General features: G+C 39.9%; 4 protein-coding genes across 12 annotated transcripts; 1 reads left to right on the forward strand and 3 right to left on the reverse strand.

Annotated features, from left to right (window-relative positions):
- Positions 1-1,285: 1,285 nt before the first annotated feature.
- Positions 1,286-6,216, reverse strand: LOC105188070 (leukocyte surface antigen CD53). Of its 2 annotated transcripts, none has more exons than XM_011149324.3 (5): positions 6,139-6,216; positions 3,544-3,732; positions 3,286-3,450; positions 2,618-2,833; positions 1,286-2,537 (listed from the first exon to the last, which is right to left on the reverse strand). In XM_011149324.3, the coding sequence occupies exons 1-5, from the start codon at positions 6,187-6,189 to the stop codon at positions 2,376-2,378; spliced, it is 783 nt and encodes a 260-aa protein (XP_011147626.1). In that variant the 5' UTR covers positions 6,190-6,216; the 3' UTR covers positions 1,286-2,375. The 2 variants fall into 2 exon arrangements, with proteins under 2 accessions (XP_011147626.1, XP_011147625.1); XM_011149323.3 differs by lacking the exon at positions 6,139-6,216 and adding an exon at positions 5,840-6,047.
- On the forward strand, positions 6,211-8,766 carry CSN5 (COP9 signalosome subunit 5). Of its 3 annotated transcripts, none has more exons than XM_025299039.1 (5): positions 6,211-6,260; positions 7,290-7,442; positions 7,515-7,749; positions 7,831-8,025; positions 8,231-8,766. In XM_025299039.1, the coding sequence occupies exons 1-5, from the start codon at positions 6,226-6,228 to the stop codon at positions 8,681-8,683; spliced, it is 1,071 nt and encodes a 356-aa protein (XP_025154824.1). In that variant the 5' UTR covers positions 6,211-6,225; the 3' UTR covers positions 8,684-8,766. The 3 variants fall into 3 exon arrangements, with proteins under 3 accessions (XP_025154824.1, XP_011147629.1, XP_011147627.1); XM_011149327.3 differs by lacking the exon at positions 6,211-6,260 and adding an exon at positions 6,587-6,761; XM_011149325.3 differs by lacking the exon at positions 6,211-6,260 and having other exon boundaries at positions 6,606-7,442.
- A 1,092-nt stretch (positions 8,767-9,858) lies between these two features.
- Positions 9,859-21,263, reverse strand: AP-1gamma (adaptor protein complex 1, gamma subunit). Of its 6 annotated transcripts, none has more exons than XM_025299019.1 (16): positions 19,579-20,191; positions 17,952-18,062; positions 17,523-17,584; positions 17,052-17,235; positions 16,812-16,958; positions 16,420-16,735; positions 15,678-15,695; positions 14,324-14,734; positions 13,958-14,188; positions 13,655-13,876; positions 13,355-13,482; positions 13,011-13,257; positions 12,488-12,755; positions 12,244-12,404; positions 12,064-12,156; positions 11,835-11,974 (listed from the first exon to the last, which is right to left on the reverse strand). In XM_025299019.1, exons 2-16 carry the CDS (start codon positions 17,969-17,971, stop codon positions 11,873-11,875), a joined length of 2,610 nt encoding a protein of 869 aa, XP_025154804.1. In that variant the 5' UTR covers positions 17,972-18,062; positions 19,579-20,191; the 3' UTR covers positions 11,835-11,872. The 6 variants fall into 6 exon arrangements, with proteins under 6 accessions (XP_025154793.1, XP_025154804.1, XP_025154801.1 ...); XM_025299016.1 differs by having other exon boundaries at positions 17,052-17,244; positions 19,579-20,190; XM_025299008.1 differs by lacking the exons at positions 17,952-18,062; positions 19,579-20,191 and adding an exon at positions 21,048-21,263 and having other exon boundaries at positions 9,859-11,974; positions 17,052-17,244.
- A 261-nt stretch (positions 21,264-21,524) lies between these two features.
- Arfrp1 (ADP-ribosylation factor related protein 1) lies at positions 21,525-22,843 on the reverse strand. Its single transcript, XM_011149336.3, has 5 exons — positions 22,642-22,843; positions 22,399-22,569; positions 22,197-22,278; positions 21,861-22,032; positions 21,525-21,748 (listed from the first exon to the last, which is right to left on the reverse strand). The coding sequence occupies exons 1-5, from the start codon at positions 22,732-22,734 to the stop codon at positions 21,649-21,651; spliced, it is 618 nt and encodes a 205-aa protein (XP_011147638.1). The 5' UTR covers positions 22,735-22,843; the 3' UTR covers positions 21,525-21,648.
- Positions 22,844-22,917: the final 74 nt, after the last annotated feature.

Genomic DNA, 22,917 nt, shown 5'->3' on the forward strand with positions numbered 1-22,917 from the left:
CCGAGGGCAGCCGAGTCCGCCCGAAGATAGCCGGAGAAGGAGCCGAGCGTAGTTCGCGGTAAAGTGACGCACTTCAGATGGTGACATCGGTGATATTCAGCGAACTGCGATGAAGTGTGTTTGTGTTGTATTTATATGATAACGCTCAAGATCCGCGTTTGACCTGTCACACGACGAATGTGTATAATATATTCTCTCGAAATTATTTAATTTTCACCGGCGAACTTTCGCAAACGCGCAGCGTTGTTGCGTAACTATATGTACGTGTTATGTTGTTTAACCTGTTGATCATCAAAATAAAGGTTAACTGTAACGTTCCCGAATTTGACTTTGACAAGTTTTTCTCTGCGAAAATAATATGATATATATCGTTGATTTAGTCGCACTGGAAATTCAATGATCGTTAAATCGCAAAATTTAATATTATCAGCATGCAATGATCCGACAGTCCGAAATTTTTACTCGGAATTCCCGATCAGTCTTTCACTCTTTATTATTTTAAGAGGTACAATAATATTAACAATCTAATCTGATAATCTTATCTACTGACGATACACCTATCTATACTAGATGTTATTGAGAACATGACCAGCAAATTGTCTCTTGAATTAAATTTAGTCACACTTGTCATATTTTGTGAAAGAAAACAGGATTGAAAAGAAATGATTAATTGCACGATATTCTTGCTTTTCAAAGGTGGACAGATTCAATTAGACGGATATAATGCGATGGGAATTCAGAGTCAGTCAAATGATATGTAGCATGACATCATCTTGACATAAGTATGCTCAGATTTGAGTGATTCTTGTGAAACATATATTTTAAACAAAATACATTAGATATTGTTCTAATACAGCTCCTGAGGAATTTTTTCCAATTATTGTTTAAAAAATTACCTCTATGAGCAAAAGGTGTGTATTTTGCAAAAGCTATATTTAAATTATTTTTTTCTATTTTGCATAATATTACAAAGTAATATAATTATTTTGTAATAATGCAAGATTACTAAATATTGTCACCAAATCAAAATTTTTTTAAATTTTAGTAAAAAAGATTTATATATTTATTGACATTGAACACACATTGGTTCTTCCTATAAAATAAATTTCATTGTCGGTACCATATGCACACGGTTCACATTAGTCTTTTTTCACACAGAGAAACTATAAAAGATTTGTTCTCCATTTAATACTGGAAATCATTTAATAATGAGAAAAGAAAATCTGCGGCGAATGTAAGCATAAGTAAAGAATCTAATGATTCAGAAAAAGAAGCTACAGCCATATTAACAATTACTCTATATTTCCGTTAAAAAAGAATTAATATCTTGTAATTACATTCTGCTAATCTAAAGTCATTCAAGTGTTTTCAAGTGATACAAGATAAGTGAATGATGCATATATACTCAATACTCTATATTAGTTTCCTTTGCATTATTGATATGAAGCATTGCACTGTGCACCTTATTGCCTATTTATTAGCTGCACTGACTAACAAAGTCTTAAGTACAAACTAAAGCCTGCTTTAAATGATCTATAATTCGCAATAGAATTTAAGACAGAGTTCTATTTATAATTTCATTTTCATATAAATAGAATTTTATCGCGTATTGTTTAAAATTTGCTTTAATCAACGAAAAGCCTCACGAATGTCAATGCAAGTTTTATTCCTAGAAATCGCTTTATTACTTACAGTTTTGTTCCGCTGTAATAAAGCGATTTTGTATCTTCGAAATAAAAATGCAACTCTTGCGACATAGCTATAGAAATAAATATAAAATCGTATCAAGGGGACAAACAAAAGAAAATGCTCGATTCTCAAAAAGGAAATCTATGAGGTACTAATGAAACGGCAGTACGAAGAAGATGTAAACATTTTTAGCGCTTCTCGGCATGCGATTGTTCTTATTTTCATACAGAATGTCCGAAGTCTATGTGTCAAGAAGTATTTTAGGAATAAATATCTTGACAAGTCTGCTGTCCAAGTTTCCCCGAAGGAAGTTGTAACGAGAAATATAGAAGGCACTTCAAAAGGCATTCATATCTCCGGTCGCAAAAAAAAAATTGTTCTTTCAATCAGCCTTATCTTATCGAAGATCTCAATCGAGATTCATTCGTCAAACAATTCCACGCCTAATACCGCGAATTTTTTATCAACTCCTGGGGACAGATCGACTGGAAATTTGCCGAGAAATCCGTTGCTGGGATACTTTTTGACACACCCGGATCGTACTGCATTGCAGAAGCAACGTCAATATCACCCGTGTATCTGTACACCGTCGATATTGTCACTACGCGAAATGTACTTCGCATATCACAGTGACGCAACGTCCTTAAATGACGTACACTCTCACCGTTCACGCTTCGCGGCATTGGCTAGGAGTCGTCGACATTGTTCAGATGTTTCGATCGGCGTGCCAGAAGATTGTCTTTCGTGTCTGGCTCGCTTGCGCGCTTGCCGATCTCCAATTGTACCCTCTTCTCCATTTTCTTTCTGTAGATCTTAGCGTAACAGAATATGCACAATATGAAGGAGACCTGAAATCGATCGGCATACGCGTGCTGGTTAGCCAGTTTACGAACTAGGGGCTACTCTGGAAGGGGAGCAGGTCACTCACCTGTAGCAGGACAGAGCACAAAGCCAGCAGGAAAACGTACAGGAGAATCGACCTGGTTCGATTTATCACTACGTGCTGACACCCACGCTTGTAAATATTAGTGCAAGCGCCCTCGGTACTGTTATCGTTCGCCGAGTTGGTTGTGTTGCAGCAAGACCAAGGAATCGAGTTGTGCCCGCGGTAGTCAGCCGGTCCGTCTATTCCGCAACAGTGCAGCTGCGATTTTATATTTTTAATTGGAATCTCAATTCGATCACTTCAGTAGTTTTCAACTTACACATGGAGAAAAGATCATAGTTTGTGTAACAATATAAAAGGCCAGACAAAAGTTCGGCGAGAAGAAAGCATATCTTTGTTATCGCGACTGAAACTATTCTAAACACTTGACCGGGTCAAAGCTCAGTTGAAGTAACCGAGAATGATTGACTGAATACAAATCTCTTTCAAGAATTTCGTCCCCACAACAGAAGTTTCGTCTAACTCCCAGATAACAGAAGATTAGTTACACGTACCAAATTTTTTCCATACAGTCTTATCTCATTGTACATGTATGTCTGCATTTTATAATATACATTTTATTGTTGCATCTATCGAGATGTAATTTAACTGATGTAACTCGCACTGTAAAATATGTAATATCCAAATATATATGCTGATACAATATTCACCTTTGACTGCATGTGATCCCAACTAGATTTCTGATCCGTAGTCGCAAGAGCAAAGTTCTCTTCGAGTCGCGCGGACGGCAAGACGTCTACTTGTTCGTGTCGCACCAAGGCCCAAATCCCGACGCCGAGTTCGGTTACCGTGATGATCGTCAATGTTACAGCGAACTGGGCGTGAGAAAAAGATTTTCGTTTACGTCGCCGAGTAATAAGTTATATTCGATGTATGAGTATGAGAGGAAAGAGAGAAGATCGGCTTACGGTTATGACTTGGCCCCTGTTGGAAAAATTCAAGAACTGAAAGGCGAACCATCCGACACCACAGGTGATGACCCCCATCGTCAGTAAAGTGGCAGACGAGCCGCATACATTGTCAGGCGTGAGCGGCGCATATTCGTGCAGCTGATAAATGAAGTAACCGGAGAATATGCTCGTGATCGCTCCGGAAAGCTGCGGGGAAAAAAAAAAAGAATAAAACAGACCTTCTTTAGCGTCGCCGATGCGTCGCCGTGGTTCGTATCGTTGCAATTACACGGAAAAGAGATCAGTTCTGGAAACAGAATGGGAGCCAGACGAAAACTCGAAAGACGAGCAACGATATACTTATTTGTTCTCTATAATTTATTAAATTAAAAACTTGGATCTTGAGATGACCGATTCAACCGAATAGAAATCGAGATATCCGCAGGAATCTTTCGTTTTCGGACAGCAGAAAATCAATTTCACGAATCGAGTTATTTTATATCAGTCGCGTGATTTTACAATTCTTGCGAATCACGGTAGTATAGAAAAATAGACAACAATAGGGGATACGTGACATTGAATAAGTAGAAGGTTGAGCCTTGAAACATTATAATTCTGATTAACGATTGTTTTAACGCGTTCATACTATAAACAATATAATCTTTCGTTGAAAAGTTCAATCTCTAGAATGCTAGTCATACTATAATCATTGGACGGATATAAATGCTGAAGTAGAAATTGATTTTTCCGTGTTTTCCCTGCAACTCTATCTTCTTCGAAGTCGATGTGCGTTAGCAAACTCTGGATGATGTGATCTTATCGATGGGACAGGTTATCAGCGAGTAAGTAATGATAGATTATCTAGAGTGAGGCACTCCTCTAATATCTCAACCTCTAAGACCATATATTGAAATCTCTGAAACGATCGCCGCTAATAAAACGACGCGATGTTTCATCGTGAAGTAAATGTTAAGCTCGGGACATTTATTTCAGAAGTAAACGACTGCCGTTAATTATAAAGATAAGTAATCAACACATGAAAGCAAGTATTACTAAAATTAAAGTTGCATGTCTAAACGGACGATGCAAACTGAAAAGCTTAGAAGGGAACAAACAAATGGAGTATCTCACCGGCGCTATCGTGAAATCTAAATGTACACATGATATTATATACTTCCACAATCGCGGCGACGGAGTAAAGTCTTAATTAGGTCGTTCCGCAATTGCCACAAAGTCTCCTTCAGCTCTCGTTACCTTCCATTAACCAGTACGTACCGTAAAAATAACCGTAACGTGCAACGTGTAATTCCGCTTCTTTACGTAAGCTACGTTTCTTTACGTAAACGATTAAAAGAAGTGATAGACAACGAACTGTTTCAAAATTAACCAAAGCCGGAAACAACGTGAAAAGACGATCGAATTCCGTGGAAAAACGATCGAGAAAGTATCGAATGACATAAGAAAACTTCTCTACGTCGATGCTTCAGTGATAATCATTCAATAATACATTCATAATGATTACATTCTTTCGAGATCGCAGTAATTTATCCTGATGATCAACGACATGCATCACCTCGCTCAGAAACACAAATGCGCCGAAGAGTATTGTCGAATTCTCGAATGCGTGCAAGTCATCGTCAATTACGAACGACCTCAGCAGCTGCGGTTTGCAGCTGCGCGCGATCGCCGTTCGATTCGATTGCGCTTTCCCTTGCTTGTGAATGGGATACATGCATAATCACATGCGTCTCGATAAACAGATAATATAGATGAGCACACATAAGGTCTGCTCGTTCTCGGAGAACTTGTAAACTTGTGCGATAAGTGAAAATCAAACAAATATACTTTCTTTCACTCTTTTATTACACCGCAGCGCGCACTATTTCAATTCTTCGAGAAACGAGCAGATGATCTATATAGATTCACCAAAGCGTCGCGCGGATGGCTCAGCCGAGTGACAAAGAGACAACGCGAAGCGGAAGATGCGTCGAATGCACAGCGCTCTCGAAAACGAAATCAACAGAAAGAAAGAAAGAAAACGGGGAAACGAGGCAAAGAATCGTAGAAAGCGCAACCGAAGCGGCGGACAGACCTCTATTAATAGCCCACGGGCTAGATCTCGATCGAATGCCGCGGTGCAACGACACCTGCGACGTGAGCCACCATTTCCGAAACTCTTTCAACCCGGTGTCATCGTTCGCTGTGTGTGTTGTTGCGTCCTCCCTCACGAGGATCATCGTGTCGCATATCACCGGCGCACCTCTCTCTAATCACGCGCTGATGACGATCATCACGAGAGCGTGTCAAAACTTACTCCGAGAACGACCGCGCCGAACATCAGAAAGTAGCGAAAACAGACGAACGCCCGTCCCATTGCACACGCGCTTTATTAATATGACACGGCGACTATTTGGATCGCATGCGAGTGCGCTCGTCACCACGGGCGTTGTAAGCCGGACGCTCTCAGCTTGGACACGCCGTCACCACGGTGATCGGCAGGGCCGTGCGCGAGCTCGACTGGCTCGAGTGGCCGAGGTACAATCAAGCGCCCCGACTCTCCAGCCCTGACATCTTCAGCGCGTCAGCCCAACTCTTTGACAACTCCCGCTATACCTGTGACATCCCGACCCTTCGACATTTCGAAACTCGTACGTGTTCGTGCATGTGCTAGCTTCGGACGCATTCGGCCTTCCAGTTGCCATGTCGTCTTCCTTCAACCTTCCGTCTGATATCGAGTTCGTTCTCTTGCCGTCCGTATACCTTCGCAACTACTCTGTAATCGAAAGGCATCAACGGAAAACTCGATAGATCAGTCACCGCGATAATCATTACATTAAATGTTTGTGGACAAAAGAGGGGAAATCGCGTATCAAGTCTACTGCGAATAATTCGAATTACGTCGATAGTTTTGTAATAAACGGTAACGATATAGAGTGTCGAGAGAATCGATAACTCGAGAAATATATCGATATATCGTATAAGCCATATATATAAATATAGTATAATAAGATTGAGAGAGAGAGAGAGAGAGAGAGAGGCAGAGAGAGAGAGAGAGAGCGTAGATACATATATACTACGCTTCTAACCACTTTCTGGCTGCAAGCGCATAGTTAACTGACAGAAAAGCAACGGACGTGTGATAGCATTCTGAACGCTTTGTCAAAGCTATGTGTGTGTGATCGGCAGAGCCGTGATTCGCGATTGTATTTTAAAGAAATACGAGTGACTAACGTCCAGTTAGTATACGCACTTTGCCATAATTACATTGAGCAGTGTTGTTGACAAATTTGATGCCCTTCGATGATCTTAACCTCTCACATGATATGAGGAGATTTATGTTTGCCTGGGAACGTATTGTTTTCTAACATATTTTTAGCAAACCGAGTAGCACAACACGTAACAATCTGCGCTTATTTACACTCGCTAAAATCACCTCTGCCGCACTGATCCAATTCCTGTATATATATAATATATATATGCCTACATTATATATAGTCACGCTACACACAACAGCAAGCACACAAGTCACCTCTTGACATTACGATAGATTGGATTTTTATCATTACTCAGTTTACTTGTATCATTTGTTGTCGCTTGTCAGAGATGGATTATAATAATGTACATCTCTCGATGGATAATAATAATAGCTTGTTAGTAGAAGAAATGGACCCTAGTGATTTAACGGTTGAAAGAAAAGATAACACAAATGAACCATTATCGATCGAAATGACCAGTGGATCTGATAATGTTGATTTATTTAAAAGTATGGCTAGCACGTCTTCGGACCAGAATACCATCGCACAGAAGACATGGGAACTGGCGAATAACATCGAGACCATCAGCACAATTGACGAGATTTACAGATACGACAGGAAAGAACAACAGGATATATTAACTGCCAAACCATGGGAGAAAGAGTAAGACACTAGTGATTTAGAAATAGAAAAGTTGACAAATATAGACTCTATCTTAATATATTTCATTTTCAGCCCACATTTCTTCAAAGATATCAAAATATCCGCGCTAGCTTTACTAAAAATGGTCATGCATGCACGATCCGGTGGGACACTGGAGGTGATGGGTCTTTTGCTTGGTAAAGTAACAGCAAATACAATGATTGTGATGGATTCTTTTGCCTTGCCAGTTGAAGGAACAGAAACTAGAGTAAACGCTCAAGCTCAAGCTTACGAATATATGACTGCTTACATTGAAGCAGCTAAACAGGTATATATAGTACATCTTTGCAACAAAGAATATCTTGCTGGAATATGGAAATAATCAGTTATAATCTGTTTCATTTTTCAGGTTGGTAGACAAGAAAATGCAATTGGTTGGTATCATAGTCATCCTGGATATGGATGCTGGTTATCCGGGATTGATGTATCAACTCAGATGCTCAATCAAAACTTCCAAGAACCGTTTGTCGCGATCGTCATTGACCCTGTGAGAACCATATCTGCTGGCAAAGTTTGCCTAGGTGCATTCAGAACCTACCCTAAGGTATGTTACAATATTCTTTGAACAAAATCCTTTGATCCGATAGAAATAACGTTTCTTTTTGAAATTTTAACAACTTTTTTCGTGAAATTGAAAGATCGTATCGATAAAATAATCGGCGCACAGTTTATTGATGCGATTTTTAATATTCTTTGTCCGAGATACAATTAGTACCGAATTATTGCAATGTATTAATTATTATTTCCAGGGATATAAACCAGCAAATGAGGAGCCGTCGGAATACCAAACGATACCCCTGAACAAAATCGAAGATTTCGGTGTTCATTGCAAACAATACTATTCTCTGGAGGTATCCTATTTCAAATCTTCGTTGGACAGACGACTGCTCGACTCATTGTGGAATAAGTATTGGGTGAATACCTTGAGCTCCTCCAGCTTGTTAACAAACGCGGATTACACCACAGGGCAGATTTTCGATCTGTCGGACAAGTTAGAACAGTCTGAAGTAGCGTTAGGAAGAGGATTTGTCCTGGGTGGCACAGATCCCCATGATCGTAGCACAGTGGAGAAGCTCATAAAGGCAACCAGAGACAGCTGTAAGACTACTATCGAAGTTATTCACGGTTTAATGGCGCAAATAATCAAGGACAGACTGTTCAATCACGTTGGCGGCAATATGAGCGATCCTCAACAGAAGTAATGAGATTTTGTGAAATGCGCAATGACGATATTTCAAGTACGAAAATTGTGTTTGTAATTAAAATCATCATGTATCTTGTAAAACTAATTTTTTGGTTACTGCTACTCTTTACTTCGCAAGACGTTCGACCAAGATCGCTTGTCTCATCACAGATCGTCTTGAAATTTTTAAGATCGAGAAATAAAAACGGATAAAATATCGATAATTGTGATTATTGCATAATCTAATTCAGACAGCGTTCCACAGTTCCTATGATTTTAGTAGAACACAAATAGCATACGCGAACGGCGAACTCTGAAAACGTAATGGAATAAAAATACATTTTATTTTCACACCTCGATTCGCTAGAAAGTATATATACAGCACTTTTATCATTAATCAATATCCTCGTGTATGTATATATATATATATATTTATATATGTATGTGTGTATATATATATATATATATACACATCATATACACATATATATATATATATATAGGTATGTTTATAAAACTAATATATAATATTCAGAACAAGTAGGCAGAGCAAACCCCCACTGAAGGGCTGACGCGCTGTGTCACAGACTTTAGGACAAGGCCACTCAGAAACGCACCCACCTGTTCTAATTAATATAACTCCTACATCTCACATTCTTTCTCTTACTCTCGCATCTCGTACAACAACGTATTTAGGGACGGAGCTAAAATGCGTAAAGTTGTATACTCAATCGTAAACCTAATCGCAAACCTTCGAGAAGACTTTATAGAAAATTTTCCGTTTAAAAAATCAAAAGTAAACGTATGATATATGAATTGAGGAAAAGGTGCCAGATCGGCGCTCTTAAAATGAAGTATCTATATGTGTGTGTGTGTGTGTATATATATATATATATATACACACATCTACATTTACTAGTATACTCGCTATAATGGTGTCACATCGCGGAGCGAATTAAATAATTAAGTACAATCAGCGTGTTCCATTTTTTAACCTAATTCGTAGGAAAATCTAGAGAAAATAGATATCTGGAAACGGTTCGCCAACTATTACTCCCGGTATACTATTCTTTCTAATCTGTATACCTATATGTAGAACTCACATTTGTCCCTCGTCACGGACGCTCTCGCGTAGAAATTCGATAAAGTATACATATATATATATATATATAATCATATGAACACGATATTAAATATGAGCGAGTTATATCCATACATTTCTCTTTTCTGCTGGACATATATACACATACAAGCAACATCACTCACAGCGACACCCGACATTGCGAATGCGACTTGAATCGAGCGATAAATTGAGAATTCTAAGATTAGACAATGAAAACGGACGTGTATACCGAAATTATTTCATTATCAATTTGATGTTGGTGTTTGGCGCACAACTTAAAAATATTCTCAGTTTGAACACGGGATAACTTAAAAAGTAGAGCCGACTGTTTTCTGGTTTCAACGCATGTATAATTGTTCCTTAACTTTATACGTTTTTTATGTCTGTACAAATTTGGCCACAGTTTGCGAATAAAATCAATCTTAAAACGTCGAATTTTGTTCTCCCGTTTCGCGTTACAATTTTTCAACCAAAGATATTTACGTCAGTGTATTATGGCATCTAATTGTCCGCTCGTGTTATCTCGTGTGATCTTTGTTAGAATTAACTTAGTAAAAATATACAATCGAGCAAAAAGAGAATACTGAATACGATTGTATCTTTCTCGCGCGTGCAATTGTTCCGACTTGCAGCTTTGAGAAACATGACATAACGGATAATCGCTTGCGATAATAATACTCACAGGTGCGATAAATCGACATACATACATACATACGCGCGATACAGATAACATGACAATCAGAATTCAGCCCTCCAATGTTACTCTGTACTCCGAATACGTTCGAAACTGTGTGAATCGCTACGCACATAACACACTCATGCATCGTAGGCGTCTGTATATGTGTGATGTGTGTGTGTGTGTGTGTGTGTGTGTGTGTGTGTATATGGAGCGTGTGAGTAGCGTAGGTATTGTGTATTCCCCCTTTAAAAAAGAAAAATATCTACCGAGGACGAAAACTTAGGTAATATAACTCGTTATTTGTTATTGAATTAAAGTCTTTCTATTGCATGTACACATATTAAAAAGAATCCGCGTTTCGCATTTCTGTTCGTTTTTATCCCTCGTAAGAATTTTCTCACACTTCACATTGCGATTATCTAATAATTATTTACAGGACGATACCGCGTCATCTGGTGTCTTACTTACAAACACGTGTAGTAGAAAAAGATCGATTTGTTACAGCGAGAGTTAAGCTCCTTCTCGTCGATAACAGGGGCAGCGCGACAGCACTTTCGGTGACGGAACTCTTTCCTTTCTGAACCGGTGTTTCTCTCAAGTGGCATGCGTTGTGTATGTGTATGTGTATATGCATGTGTATATCTCTGCTTGTCTTCTCTTATTTGTTTTCTACATTTCTGTTTCCTATCTCATTTCTTTAGCCTACGTGAGAAATTACGCGCTAATTTAGTAGCCGTAAAACGACGGGAATGCGATCGAGTACAATATTTCCTTAACGGCTCCGCGTGTTTTAGTTTAGAAAAAATACATCTTTTTCCTCTCTTTCTCTCTTGCTCTTTGCATTCTCTCACACACAGGCGACATATAATGTATGAGAAGCACTTACTGATCCTCTCCTTCTTCTCCCGCGCGATAAAGTTATGTGAAAACAATAATGAGGGAAATGACACGCGAACCAACTCACGAAAAACTCCGAGGCGTACACGTCCGCGCATACACACACAGATTCGTGACAGCTTTCACATACACACGCGCGCCGAGAGAATTAATTGATACCTTTTTGCGAAATTCATTCTTGTGAATATCGCGAATTATTCACACGCGACATTCGAATGAGAAAATTAAATCGCGCATTTCGCCGTCCCGTCTCGAGCTCAGAGATCCTCGCAAAGTTTAAATCACGCCTCATCCACGCCGTATATGCAAGGGTTCAGTTGCTTAATTAATTAATTAAAAACGTTTGTGTTGTTAGAGATATATCCATTTGCCAAGTATGTTTCACTGTTTCCTCACGACGAAGAGACGACATTGCGTGTTTCTTTTCTTTTTTTCTCTCAGTCTGTCTTTAGATTCAGTTAATTAGTTTAGGCAGGCATATGTACAAATGTTTTTTGTATTATATCTTGTCACTGCGATGTCGAAAGAGGAAAGTTATTCACTTCCGTTTGCTCCAAAACTGGCCCAGCTGGGCCTGTATACGATATACGTAGTCTCATTCGTAATTGTGCCTGTAAAGAAAAAGACACAGATGATTTAGAACCCCTCAGTTTCAAGTTTCGATGTTATATCAATAGACGTATGGATATTTGCGACTGACTCTGTTCATATTTGTGACTCTTAGCACTTGAGTTACTTGACCAGATGGCGGAATGACGGTACTCGACGGCGATAACATTTGTAGTTGGAATGTCTGCAAGTGGATAAACGTTTGTAAATTAGATGTACAGTGAATATATAGTGTTACGGGATCTTTAAATATACATAATTCGCGTCTAACCCTAGGAACTGCTGCTTGAAAGAGAAAATCGGTTAAAATGGTGCTTCCGGAGTTTTGAGCCAACATATTTATGATTAATAGATCAGGGATATCGGGCGGTCTTTCTAATTTGAACGTTATTTTGAGTCCCGATTTGTCCAAGACAACCATGCTTGGTGTATCTGCAATTACAAATTTATCGTGAAAATAATGTACATAATAAGCAAATCCAAGATATTTTTATTGTGTTTCAGAAACACCGAACCGTTTTGAACCGAAGGGGTGCTGAGCAATCCATCCACCAGGAAGCTGCTGTTGCTGGTGATAGTAGGACTAAATACTGGAGTAGATGCCTGTGGCTGTGATGGTAGCGTAGGTGCAGGCGTGGGCGTATTTAAATCCAAACTTCCGAGCAAGTCCAACAGGTCGTTATTATGCGTCGCCGCGGTCGAGCTTGGGGAAGGGTTTTTACTTGTTGTCGCCGGCATCGTCGCTCCCACATCCGTAGTTCCAAGTAAGTCTAAAAGTGCACTCTGCAAAATCAAATAAAATAAAGTATCCGTTCAATGCAGTATTTTATTATTTCTCAAAGTGAAAAAGGTGTATGTATGTATGTGAATGAAAGATGCATGAAGAATAAATAAAAGTAGAGTTTAAAGTCAAAGGTAAAACTGAGAATTAATCATTTGATCTAATCAATATCACTAAGATATATCAAAGGTAAAAAATGTGTGTGCGCCATATAATTACATAGGAAAGGAAAAAGGATCCAACGCAATATTACTTACCGAATCGGATGTAGTCGCAGCTGGTTCGATTATCGTAGACTTTTCATCTTCCGGTTCCGGCTCGCCGTTCACCATGCCTATGATACCGTTAGCCTGCGGTCGTGCGGTTTCCATCGGCGGCATTCTCTCAAGTAACGCAGGTCGCAAGTGATCATACTTCCGGAACAACTGCGAGAACTCGATACCTCTCTGCTGTAATTCGATATGCAAATTGCTACCAAACGTATCTATGATCTGGCGAATTTTCCTGTAATAACAGAGTATTACGTGATTACAGAGCATGGCGTCGCAGTGTGAAAGCGGATTTCTTAAGATAATCGCGGACGACCGGAAGCGATACTGACTCGTGACCTTTCTGGAACCTCGTGCTCAATTTCGTAAGGGACAGCAAGGTGTACTGTTTCGTGACCACAGTATTCTGCGGATTCCAGAGCAGCCTTTGATAAACATCGATTATTTCGTCCTCCGTCAGCTACGATAAGAGTTTAAAGTATCATTATTAAATTAAAATTGAAATAAAATTTGACTATGATTCACGAAAGAAATGTGATCTGAAAATGTAATTGAGAGTTTTTTTCTTATTTTTCTAAAATTTCGGTAAAAATTATGGCCAAATACATTACTATTGTTACAGCTAAACTTACGTTGACTGGAGTTTCGGCATCCTCTGACGGCGGGCCATACAGTAACATATCGCCATACTCGCCGATGCACCATGTGGCAACTTGCGCCAACGGTTGCTTGTCGGACGTGTCCTTCTCCAATGCTCGCCATAACGCGCTCGCGGCATAACTCTGTTGAATCTGCGTCTCCGAGATCAACTGTATCGTGCACGCCACCACGTCATCTCGCACGTAATTACCAGCCTGAAGTGCGAATCGGATATCTCAATAATCGTAACTCCCACTGTCGTATTCTGTAATATGTAATATTGTATAAATACATACCGCAACGAGCACTTTGAACAATGTCTCGAGATGCCAACGCTTATTCGGTGCAAATCTTTCCGCAGACATTACGATATTGCTGCTGCATTGAGCCTTAAATTCCGGGTCCGCCCGTTCCAAGAACAAAAGTAATTCTTTCATCATGTTTCTGATGTTACTGAAATTCACCAACGCAAAACTCAGCTCCATCGCGCGCCTTCTGATCGATACGTCCGGATCTTTTAAACACTCCTGAAATACATTAGTGTACATAAAGAGACATTAATCTTTAACTGTACACAATTAGTAAGAATAAAAGAGCCATTGCTTTCAAGATGTCAACTTTTATTTCTCAAGTAAAAATAAATCTATGGATAGATATCTCACCAGAATTGTCGATCGATGTCTCTGCACCGCGCTCGTATCCACGTAAACCGTCTTCAGCAACGTATTCAAGGCCACATATCTGATATTCTTGTCGTTATTCAATAAAAATCTGCCCAGTATGTTGACCGCTAAAACCCGGAGTCCGCTCTCCGACTTGATGTCCATGATTGATAGAACCGTCTCGTAAAGTATCGTGTTGCCGACGTTTTTGCTGGTTTCCGTGTTGGTCGCGACTTGAGCGAGAATGTCGTTCATGGCCTCGGATGCATCGACATCGTTGCGTCCCAGGATGCGCAGCAGACGTAGTATCTTTACTTGAAGAAACGGATCGGATACTCCGGACACGTCGTGCTCGGGCGAGTATCCAGCTAGGATCAGATTCTTCAAGATTCTTACGAGATTTGGCACAATCTGCAACGAGACTCTTCTCCATGACCATTTTATTCCGAAGACGCTATCGCGTGTTCCACTTAACTCGAACGTATCAACTTTAAATACATAATTAGCAATCGACAGAACAAGCCATTTGTGGAATCACATACATATAAAACTTTCATATGTAACATATATTAAAATGTAATAAGATATCGGATTAGTCAGGAGGTCTGCTTCGATTTTCCAATCAAATTTCACTTTATTGCAGTGTCAATCAAATTAATCACCTATTATCATCAATCAAATCTCAATCAAATTATTTGTCTATTAAGTAATCTGAGTATTAGTAATATTTGTGTATAAAAGAGGATAAACATTTAAACCGAACTTCTGACTAACCAAATATAACAATTCATGTATTAAGCGTGATTGTAATACAATAGAAGTATAATAACAATGTAGGCGCATGATTCACTCGAATAATTTCCGAGAAGTCCGAGTCTCAAGTCAATCAAAAGTAAATTTCTTGGAAATGATTGTTTTAATCTTAGATATCGATTGTTGTGAGCTGCTTGGCTGCATGTATGATAAAAAAGATCTCTACGCACGAATAAGCCGAGATAAACATGCAGCTGTACGAGAGATGTAATCATGCCAATTACGAATATTATAATTACGTTTATAATAATATTTCCAGGCGTAACTTGGCGTATGTTCACGGACCGAAGAATTCACACGTGTGACAATAAGCTAGAATGATTAATGATATACCTACAACGTTAACTGATACAAACGTAAACGGATCGGCACCTTTGCAGCTATTGAGAAAGGAAAAAGAACATAGCGAAGCAGGCGATGTCAATTTCACGTTTTGGCAATTCGAGCAATTCGCTTTAGACAAGATAAAAGAAAAGAATGAAGTCTGTGTAACACAAGCGTACATGCAAAGATACAGAGAATACGTTTATATGCATATTACCTCACGATGGCCGCATTCCTAAGAAAGACAAAACCAACGCTTATATTACGCATATGTTCGAGCAATAAATTTAACGGAATTAGATTTTGCATTAAGTTTCGCGAGAGAGAGAGAGAGAGAGAGATATTGCCTTGCATAATCAGACGATGTTTCTTCCAATGTTAAAGGGAAGCAGGAAAGGAGGACTCGCGCACGTTTACATTAAACGAAGCTGTTCGAGCAAAAAGAAGCGTGTATGAAGAATAAAAATGAGGGGACGTGTTTGGAATCACGATGCTACGTTAGCGGGAATTTTCCTCAGAAATGCTTTACGGGAAATTTCCCGGAACAATCCTGCAACGCGTATTAAAATATAACACCGATAAAGTATTCTCGCCGGACACCATTTTGACGTATCTGTGCTCGTATAAGAGACAAGACTGCATTCTTTTCCATATGCTATACGCGCGAGAACGTACCACTTCATCGCCTATGACGAACGATTCCAGGTCAAACAGGTAGCTGCACTACCGATACGCACTAGATACATTTTTCTGCGGCTTTCCGTACTACTGTACTAACTTCGCGCGCGATATCGACAATACTAGGATCTAATTATATACACCATTATGATGAATTACATGATGCAACGCTATGACTCGATCGCCGGGCAGATTTACGACATCGAATCTCGTATTCCTACGGTAAACCTGCACTAGAACTCACGTACGAGGAGGAAATACAGTCTCTATCGAAATTGTACCTTTTTGAAGTGATTTAACGTGTCGATGCTGTTCTCGCACATCTCTGTGATGAGGGTGACGCCGGTGATAAGGACCCCGTGATTCTTCTCGGTGATTAAGCTGCGAGTCGCCGGCAGAAACATCTCCATCAGCTCCGGCACACGCCTGATGATCCGAAAGGCGCAGAGCGCCGCTTTCTTCCGTATGTATGCGTTCGGCGACTTCATCAATCTCTCGACCTCGGCCGCCAGGTCCCTCGCCATTTCCGGAGACGCGATCGCACCCAGAGTGCACAGCGCCAAACCGATGACAAATTGCGTAGAACTGTTTAAGTCACTGCGACCAAAGGAGAACGATTAATCCTCTTTGCGTATGTATGCGCTTGGGAGCAAGAGAGGTAGAGCGTTATTACTTTTTTAAACAATTCGTGATCAGGAGATGTACATCCTGCCGTTCATCCAGCAATAACATAGCCCCCAGATAACCGATTCGTTTGTCTGTGAATCTCGGCGAAGCGATGAGTTTTAAGCATTCCAATTGGCCAAAATGTGCTGGATATCTGTAACATTATCGATACGATCATTTTAATAACAAAATATTACGAATCGTGATATCGAATACTTATATCGAACATTTATATCTTAGTACAAACCCCAGCATGTGGATATACAGTAGCTTTGCGATGTTACGACATCTCCATACGCTATCTTCTTCTCTAAACGTCGAGCGAATGTACGCGCACTCCTTGTTAACGACTGTTCTTTCTTCTGCTGCTGTTCGCGCAGCTCGTATTTGTCTAATCAGATCCCTCAACCGTGTAGGCGCAGGCATCCTAACTGTTGAGACTTTCAAAGTGTGAAAAAGTCATCAGTACTAATTGACATTATGCTTAATAACCACTGATTCTGTTTGCAAATTTTATAGTTTGCTCCTATTATCACTCGCAATCTTCTTTTTTTTTTTGTAGAAATTTATCTGATTTATTTATCTCCAAAATAATTTGATTCGATTACTCTTCGGATATGAAAGCAAACAAAGATGCAGGTAGCAAACAAACAGAATCAGATGTTCCAAGGATTAGCTATTGTGGTCATTGTGAATCCATTGCGTCAAATACACCTACCTCTCTCTACAGCCTCATTGAAAGCTTGCTTTATGGAGGCCATGTTAAAGGCTGGGTTAAACCTGAAAAAGTCACACCCATGCTAGTTTATAAGCATAAAACACTCCTGTCTCATAGGGTATGTTTTGTCATGCAATGACACTTGTATTCAATGGCTCAACTCTGTAGAAAATTTGATATATTTTGTATCTATCTTAAGATATGCGGTACAAAAATGAAATAAGAGTTGTACCTCTCACAAGGTATAAGCTTCATCTGTCCATTGTTAGGAAATAAAACATACAGATTTTGAAATTGATAAGTATGATATTGGAAATATCAGAGATGAAGATGACTACAATTGATATTTCTCTCATTGTCATCTCTGTCCATGTCAACTCAACATTATTAATCTACATACGTGCATGAAATCATATAATTATGCATTACCCATGTTCTGAGGCATTCATCGTTTCTCAACTTGAGTTTTGAATCTATGCCACAAGCTTCACAATGAAAACCAAACACAGACGAGTACAAAACACGAATTCTGCTATCCTCCTAATGGACACACAAGACAATGACAATATTGTAAAAGTCATATAATGTTAATGGATTATAGATTATTTAATCTTCAAACATATATATCACGGAGAAAATTAGTATCTCTTGCCAACAATGTGACGAACTTATAGTTTATATTCTATATGTAAACTTTGGGTAGATATTCAATGCTACGCCCTACTTCACAAAGTAACCTTGCAGTTTTTCTTTCTCTTACCATGTATCTCACATGTGTATGTGCATGTGCAATTAAATTCTGATTAGACCTGTAGGACCAAATTTACAATTTCCTTTCAAGAAGGAAAATATCTGTCACGGTCTGGTCAAGATTAAGCCAACACAAGTGTTGAGTAACACCCTAATTATTGAAGGCTCATAAATTTAAATAGCCCATGAAATTATACGGTAGCAACTTGTAACTATGCCTCGCGTTGCGCACAGTTTCACAGTCGTAGAAGGAAGAACACGAAGGACGAATACGAGGACCAAAGCTCCAAGAACACTTTGTGAAATAGGGTACTGGTACGCGACTTCATCGCGCGAAGCACGTACATACAGCGCAACAAAAATGCATTATGTATCGCCGTGACACATGTTATTCGCGTTCCGCGGCAAGAGCGTGAAGGACGTACCGGACTCGCGGTGCATCGGCGATCGCATCGAGTACGAGAGAGAGAGAGAGAGAGAGAGAGAGAGAGAGAGCGAGCGAACGAGCGAGAGCGCGATAATGATATTAACAACTAGCGATAATTTCACATGCTGAAACGTCGTCGTGCGCGACTCGCCCGCGGCAGCAGCATATTGCAAAACATCAGCGACGGCGCTTACATAAAGGAATCGTTTGCAGCACCGAAGAACACCAAAGATATCAAGGGTTAGGCCGCAGCTGTCAAACGTAACTCCGCGTTCGGCGCGGAGTATCGTCGTGAAGATCGCCGCGGATCCGCGACGATCCGAGTTTCGCCAAAAGGATTGACTTCTTGCGTCACGCACTGGCCAACGTATGCGAGGAGCGCGCAAAGTGCACGTCCGTGACAGGAATGAACGCGACGAAGAGGAGTAATGCTCGCTCGCTGTGGGACCGGCGTGACAATGTCGCGAGTTCGTGCACACCACGTTGGAACGTGCGCTCTGGTCCTCCTCCCTTCTGTGTTTACATTACGGCCGTAGGCCGTTACGAACGTGCCACGGGAACGGACAGAACACGACGGCGATGACCCGGCCTGCCGAGCCGACCAGAGCGAAGTCGTCGCTTTTCCCAAAGTCGATTTCACCGTGTTGGTGACGGTGGTTTCGCCGTTCGCGACAGTCGCGAGCCGTGCGCCCCCTCACGCTTCTGCCTCCGCGATGCCATTCTGTATATACGTGTACTCGAGGTACTCGGTACTCGGAAACGCGCCACCGGTACATTTCGTATATACTCGAGCTGTGCGAGATCCGAGAGATCATCTCGGCGGGCGCGACTATACGCTGACGATTGCGCCGATGACGACGAGACAACGTGGGTACGTACGTTAACACCGTGCGACGTCGTCGGATCCCGTGAAGGCGGAGGCTAGTCGCTGATCCGCACCGTGAACCCCATGAACATAGCCACTGTAAGAAGTCCCTATTCACGGTCGTCGACCACAGACCACACACACACTGCACACTAGCTCTGCTGCTGGCAGCCCGCCCGCGCGATAGTCGAGCCGCCTAACGACGTGCACCGTTCTCTTTTCTCTCGCCTTTTCTCCTTCTCTCTCTCTTACCCACGGCAGCCACGTTCTATCTCTCTTCCTTAAACTTTCACTCTCTCTTTCTCTTTCACTCTCCCTCTTTCTCCCTCCTATCTCTCTGTCTGTCTGTCTGCTGTCGCGACGACAGTCCGCCGCGCGGAATTTCACGTATAGGTGCGCGACAGCAGACTCAAAGATGGCCGTTGCCGTCGTCGACGTCGTCGCTGACGTCGTCAGGGTCTTTCCATGGGGGGAGGGGGGCAACGGCGTGAGAGGAGAGGCCACGTTTGATCTCTCGTTGATTTTTCGACTCGACTATGCTAATGGCAAGCGTGAATCTTCTGCACGCTCGAATTATAACCTCGCGCCTATATTCAACGAGGCACGCGAAAACTAGGCGCGATGGCCGCGGAAGAAGGTGAACGCGCGAGAATCATTACGCGTAGCATATAAGCGCGACGTGTAAAGGGTGTCGCGGATATGACACCATTGCACAGGCGCGAAATTCGGATAACTCGCGCGACCGTCGAAAGCACGGCGAATCTGACGTGTGATTTCGACGGGGTCGATTCTTCGCGTCTCCGATGCTAAGACAAGAGCAGTCGATAATTGCGTCTCTATGTTCGCGAATGTACATAGAGACTATTTTCGCTTGACTGCTAAGAAGCATACGAACTTGTCTGATCTTGAGAATCAGAATTTTCGAAGCACATGGATGTAAGCAGGTGTAAATTAGTATAGAGAAATAGGGATAGGCCGGAATCATAATTTTAATTCTTAACCTGTGAAAGACAGAAGCAGCTTCTTCGTCCTCGAGATAAGGTTTCATTTGTTGAATCAAGCAAGCAAAAAAAGCTTGCGTTTTTCTTGCAAGTGTCATTGCACGATTGATAACATCATGATGTTGTATTGTTTCTTCCAGATACATATTTACGTGAGCTAATTTTTATTTAAGCAACTCTTAAAGCTAATTTTAATTAAAGCAACTTAGCAAGAGTAAGAATAAGAATTTATATATCATTCCCTTATATTCCACATTATTTTAAAGTGTGACTACTGGCATACTATTTTTGTATGATATAAACAACCGAAAGTTAGTTATATTTAGCATTTTAAGATAGTTGAGCATCATTCAATGTCTCTTACAATATTACTTCGTATAATGTTGGCCTTGAAAAAAGCAGTTATTAAACACTGGGCTTGTGATGTGCTCTCTTTATAGTGATATAACCTATTTCTCTATAGTATAAGTTTAATAAATCACCTTCTGTTGAGTTCCGCTGGCAAGACACTCCAGTCGTCGGTTTCGTAATAAGGCCACATGGTACAATACTATTAAATAAATAAAGAGTTCGCAACACCAACAGACGTGTACAGCACTAAAATCACAACCTATATATCACGCAGTTGTGCGATCAGTCTTGTAGGCTTTTTATCACTAACATAATAGAGCACGGGATAAGGTGTGGGTAAATTATCTCTTATCTCTCTGACTACCTTGATATCAAACATATACTCACACATATTTAGTATCAAAGATACTAATTTGATAGTTTTACATATTTTATAACATTAACTGTATTATAAAATAATATAAATTGATATAAATAATACTATGAAAAATTACAAATTATATATATATATATGTATATGTTTACAATATTAATTACAAATATAAATAAAATACAAGGTAGATAGCTTTCTAAACATCATAAAAATAGTTAGATAATATGCATGTGTACTAGGAAAAATTTGTTTATTTATGAAAATGTGGTACACATACATGCAATATAAATATGTACAATGCAATGGTATTGTGATGTCTCATTTTACACGAATTATCATACAACAGGAATGTTCTGTGATTAAGATAAGCAATTGTCGTTCTGATTGCGAGGTGGTCGTACATCATTGTTCCTTTTGACACAATCTACCAACCAGTGTATACCTTCATCTACACCATCACTTTCACAAAATGAACAATTTATTACTTCTCATGATAAGTATAAAAGGTGAGTTAAATGTTTTATTTTTGTCAATTTATTAAATGAATTTATGAAATATTAGCTTCACTTACCCATTAAGAGCTGACACAGGCATCACCATGCAATCTCTTCTACCAATTAAGTGCGCACTTTGATTGAATATTGGCTTTACTTCCCTGACACCCATGCAATCAGGTACATCCTGCTTGTTTGCCAGTACCAATAAAGGTACACCTGTTAAGTGCTCAGATGATATCACTTTATCTAAAATAAACAGTCAAGTTTGATATATTTTAGATTTTTAGAAGTGGTATCTTTAAAAGTTTATGAGAAGATCTGGCTAAGAAGTGTTTCATATACTAGAAACATAGTTTCTAGTAGAAGATTATTATCCAAATTAATCAAATATCTTAAAGGATGCATTTTACCAAAAGTTTCTTTGGAATCTGGTATTCTATCACGGTCAGATGAATCAACAATGTAAATCACAGCATGAGATTCTGCATAATACTGCAATTACAAAAAAATATTGAATTATCTTCTACAAGTAAAATAGCAAGAAATTTATAACAAAAAAGTGAAATATATAAGAGAAGAAATATACGGTAATATATTAGCTTGATTAATTACTTTATCCCACAAGGATTGAAGTTCCTCTTGGCCACCGAGATCCCAGAAATTAAAAGAAACACCGGCGATGTCGATTTTGCCAATATTCAAGCCTACAGTCGTTGTAATTTTGCTGGGATTCATCCCTTTGTAGTTCTTCGTGAATTTTGTCTTCGCCGCTTCCAAGTAAGTCTACGAACGAGTCATGGTTAATCACGATTACGTGTCATAACCTCGAAATAACATATGTAATACATTTCTTACCGTCTTCCCCGCATTGTCGAGTCCTAATATCAATATAAAATACTCGTCCTTTTGCACTAAATATTTATAAAGACCGTGTAGCAACGTGTACATCTCAATTTACCCTTCGATAATTCTCATCAGAACGATTTACATGTCGTTCTGTTTACATCTTACAACCGTGCGCGTCATACCTGTCATACCATTGGAACTGTTCGTTTCAGTTACACTTTCTACACTTTGTTCTTCAAATTTGAATGTATGTCTAGTTTATTTCAAGGATAAGAAAATTTTGCA

This window comes from Harpegnathos saltator, unplaced genomic scaffold, assembly GCF_003227715.2.
Source record: "Harpegnathos saltator strain DR-91 unplaced genomic scaffold, Hsal_v8.6 scaffold103, whole genome shotgun sequence".
NCBI classification, from domain to species: Eukaryota; Metazoa; Arthropoda; class Insecta; order Hymenoptera; family Formicidae; genus Harpegnathos; species Harpegnathos saltator.

Coding starts and splice junctions, on each gene's coding strand:
- LOC105188070 (XM_011149323.3), bottom strand. CDS start 5,899: ATGGGACGGGCGTTCGTCTGTTTTCGCTACTTTCTGATGTTCGGCGCG. Junction 3,733..5,839: donor TCGGCGCGGTCGTTCTCGGA/GTAAGTTTTGAC, acceptor TTTTCCCCGCAG/CTTTCCGGAGCGATCACGAG. Junction 3,451..3,543: donor ACAGGGGCCAAGTCATAACC/GTAAGCCGATCT, acceptor TCTCACGCCCAG/TTCGCTGTAACATTGACGAT.
- CSN5 (XM_011149325.3), top strand. CDS start 7,129: ATGGATTATAATAATGTACATCTCTCGATGGATAATAATAATAGCTTG. Junction 7,443..7,514: donor GCCAAACCATGGGAGAAAGA/GTAAGACACTAG, acceptor TTTCATTTTCAG/CCCACATTTCTTCAAAGATA. Junction 7,750..7,830: donor ACATTGAAGCAGCTAAACAG/GTATATATAGTA, acceptor TTCATTTTTCAG/GTTGGTAGACAAGAAAATGC.
- AP-1gamma (XM_025299008.1), bottom strand. CDS start 21,106: ATGTGGCCTTATTACGAAACCGACGACTGGAGTGTCTTGCCAGCGGAA. Junction 17,585..21,047: donor CCAGCGGAACTCAACAGAAG/GTGATTTATTAA, acceptor TGACTTTTTCAG/GTTTAACCCAGCCTTTAACA. Junction 16,959..17,051: donor CTGTATATCCACATGCTGGG/GTTTGTACTAAG, acceptor ATAATGTTACAG/ATATCCAGCACATTTTGGCC.
- Arfrp1 (XM_011149336.3), bottom strand. CDS start 22,734: ATGTACACGTTGCTACACGGTCTTTATAAATATTTAGTGCAAAAGGAC. Junction 22,033..22,196: donor AGATTCCAAAGAAACTTTTG/GTAAAATGCATC, acceptor TGTTTATTTTAG/ATAAAGTGATATCATCTGAG. Junction 21,749..21,860: donor CCTGTGTCAGCTCTTAATGG/GTAAGTGAAGCT, acceptor ATTTTGTGAAAG/TGATGGTGTAGATGAAGGTA.